We start from the raw sequence: 2,339 nt of genomic DNA, 5'->3' as shown, positions 1-2,339 counted from the left end.
TCACTATCATTATAATTCATGTTGACTTTCCTTCTCTCTCTCTCTCTCTCTCTCTCTCTCTCTCTCTCTCTCTCTCTCTCTCTCTCTCTCTCTCTCTCTCTCTCTCTCTCTCTCTCTCTCTCTCTCTCTCTCTTTCTCCCTTTCCCTCTCTCTCTCTCAATTCTTTTCCCTTCCCTCTCTGTTCCTTCCTTTCTTTCTTGCTTTCTTTCTCTCTCTCTTTCCTATCGTTCTTTCTCTATGTCTATCTTTCCTGCTTTCTTTATTCATTCCTTTATTTATCCAAATCCCAGAGAGTTTCAGCATATAAACATTCGTTCTAATTGAAATGTTTTTTAATTCAATGTTTGTTTCATTAATTGATTTATTAGTTTAATATTTATTTAATTTAATCCATGGAATAGAATGATCTGAAATCGAATCAGAATCTGAGTTTATAGCGAGGAAATAAAAAATACAAATCAATTTAATATATAACTGTAATATATATTTACACATTTTTTTTCCATATCTACGTATACATTTGACAATATTACACACTGGGAAACATAAATATATCTAAAACACGATGAATAATGACACGAATAAATAAGAAATTGTTCCTTATTATCTACAGATGAAATGTTATCGATGCGGATGTCCTGAGCGAAGACATCCGGAGAAAGGGAGGGTGAAAGGGAGGGAGAGAGGGAGGGAGGGTAGAAGAGGGAGGGAGGGAGAATTAGGGTGGGAAGGAGGGAAGGGAAGGAGGGAGGGATGGAGGGAGGTGGGTAGAAGAAGGAGGGAGGGTGGGATTGAGGGTGAGAGAGAGAGAGAGAGTGAGAGAGAGAGAAAGAGAGAGAAAGAAAGAAAGAAAGAAAGAGAGAAAAGAAGAAAGAAAAAAAGAGAGAAAAGAAAAGAAAAAATAGAGAGAAAAAAAAGAAAGAAAGAAAGAAAAAAAAAAACAGTGAGAGAAAAAGAGAGAAAAAGACAGCGACGTGACGCAGACAGTCAGTCAAAACAGACAGACAGACAGACAGACAGACAGAGCCACAGACAGGCCCCACCGAAGAATCTAACGTGTGTCAAGCCTCCCGTCCACTGTAACATAGTGGATGATAAACACAGGAGAGACACGAGCCGTTTTGTCCCTCGTTTTTTTTCATAAATTTCTGTATTTGAAAAAAAAATCCTTCTTTGAATAAACGTTCTAATATTGTTAATTATATTATTAATATTATTATCGTTATTATATTTTCTTCTTCACTTTCTTTCTCTTTCTTTCGAGTTCTCTTAAACACAAGAAGAGTTTCTTTTTTCGTATTTGTTTGTGTTTGTTTTGTTTGTTTGTTTGTTTTTCCGTTCATATCACACAGCTTTGGGAATATTAGACGTCTACATTTTACTATATACAAAAACACGCGGTTCTTTTCCGTTATCTCCATTCACTTATTTATCTATATATGTGTCTATGGATTCTCTTTCATTATCATTTTTTGTTTTTGTTTTTTTGTTTTGAAGTCTTTTCTTTCACCAGCTAAAGCTTGTTCATATGACCCGTTGCTCCTCGCCACGGAGAGGGGAGATGAGGGGAGAGAGGGGAAGGAAAGGGAGAAGGGAGTGGGGGGGAGGGAGGGAGACTGGCCTCCCCTCCCCCGCTCACCCCCTCCTATTTTGGACTAATTCCTCCCTTGCCCCCCTCCCCGCCTCCCCGCCTCCCCCGTCCCCTCCGAGGGCCGCCCGTGGGGAGGGGAGGGGCGTGTCGGGGGAGGCTAGCGTCCGTCGGGCGAGGGGAGGGGCGTGGGTCTCCGGACGCTGACGCTGATGGAGGGGGGGAGGGAGAGCGACGGGAGGAGGTGGGGGCGCCCCCCGTCGCTGTCCCGCGGGGAGGGGGAGACCGCCCCCCCAAGGACCATAGACGGGGAGGCGGAGTGGGCGGGCGAGGGCGAGGCATGGGCGGAGGGCGAGGCGGCGTCGCGCGGGCCGAGGGCGAGGGCGGAGGGCAGGGGGCTGGCGGGCGGGCGGTGCTCGTGAGGCGGGGGGGCCGAAGGGGGCGCCGCGCCCTCGGCCGCCGGCTCGGAGAGCGAGAGCAGCGACGCGATGGAGAAGGTGGAAGGGCGCGGGCGCTTGGGCGGCGGCGTGGCGGCCGTGGTGGTGGTGGTGGTGGGCGGGCTCTTGGGCGAGGCGGGCGTGGGCGTGGTGGTGGTGGGCGGCTCGCGCGACGACGAGGACGAGTCGCCGCCCGGGCCGTCGTCGGGGTAGTCGCGCGTGTCGTCGGAGTCGTCGCCGTCGCCCACCACGTCGATCTCGGGCTCCGGCTTGTGCTGCGTCTCGTACTCGCGGCGCAGCTGCTCGAGGCTGAC

General features: G+C 49.4%; 1 protein-coding gene across 1 annotated transcript in view; it reads right to left on the bottom strand.

The window, feature by feature from the left end:
- Positions 1-507: 507 nt before the first annotated feature.
- The window catches only part of LOC122267211 (uncharacterized), a 79,697-nt gene continuing 77,865 nt past the window's right edge, over positions 508-2,339 (bottom strand). The window contains exon 3 of the mRNA XM_086533705.1: positions 508-2,339. This exon is cut by the window's right edge and continues 213 nt beyond it. Within this exon, the coding sequence (XP_086389831.1) occupies positions 1,749-2,339 (591 nt within the window). The 3' untranslated portion in view covers positions 508-1,748.

This window comes from Penaeus japonicus, unplaced genomic scaffold, assembly GCF_977035675.1.
Source record: "Penaeus japonicus unplaced genomic scaffold, GWHDUDI00000001_assembly GWHDUDI00000039, whole genome shotgun sequence".
Classification (NCBI taxonomy): Eukaryota; Metazoa; Arthropoda; class Malacostraca; order Decapoda; family Penaeidae; genus Penaeus; species Penaeus japonicus.
Note: the sequence above shows the minus strand (reverse complement) of the source record. Positions and strands in the feature narration are given on the sequence as shown.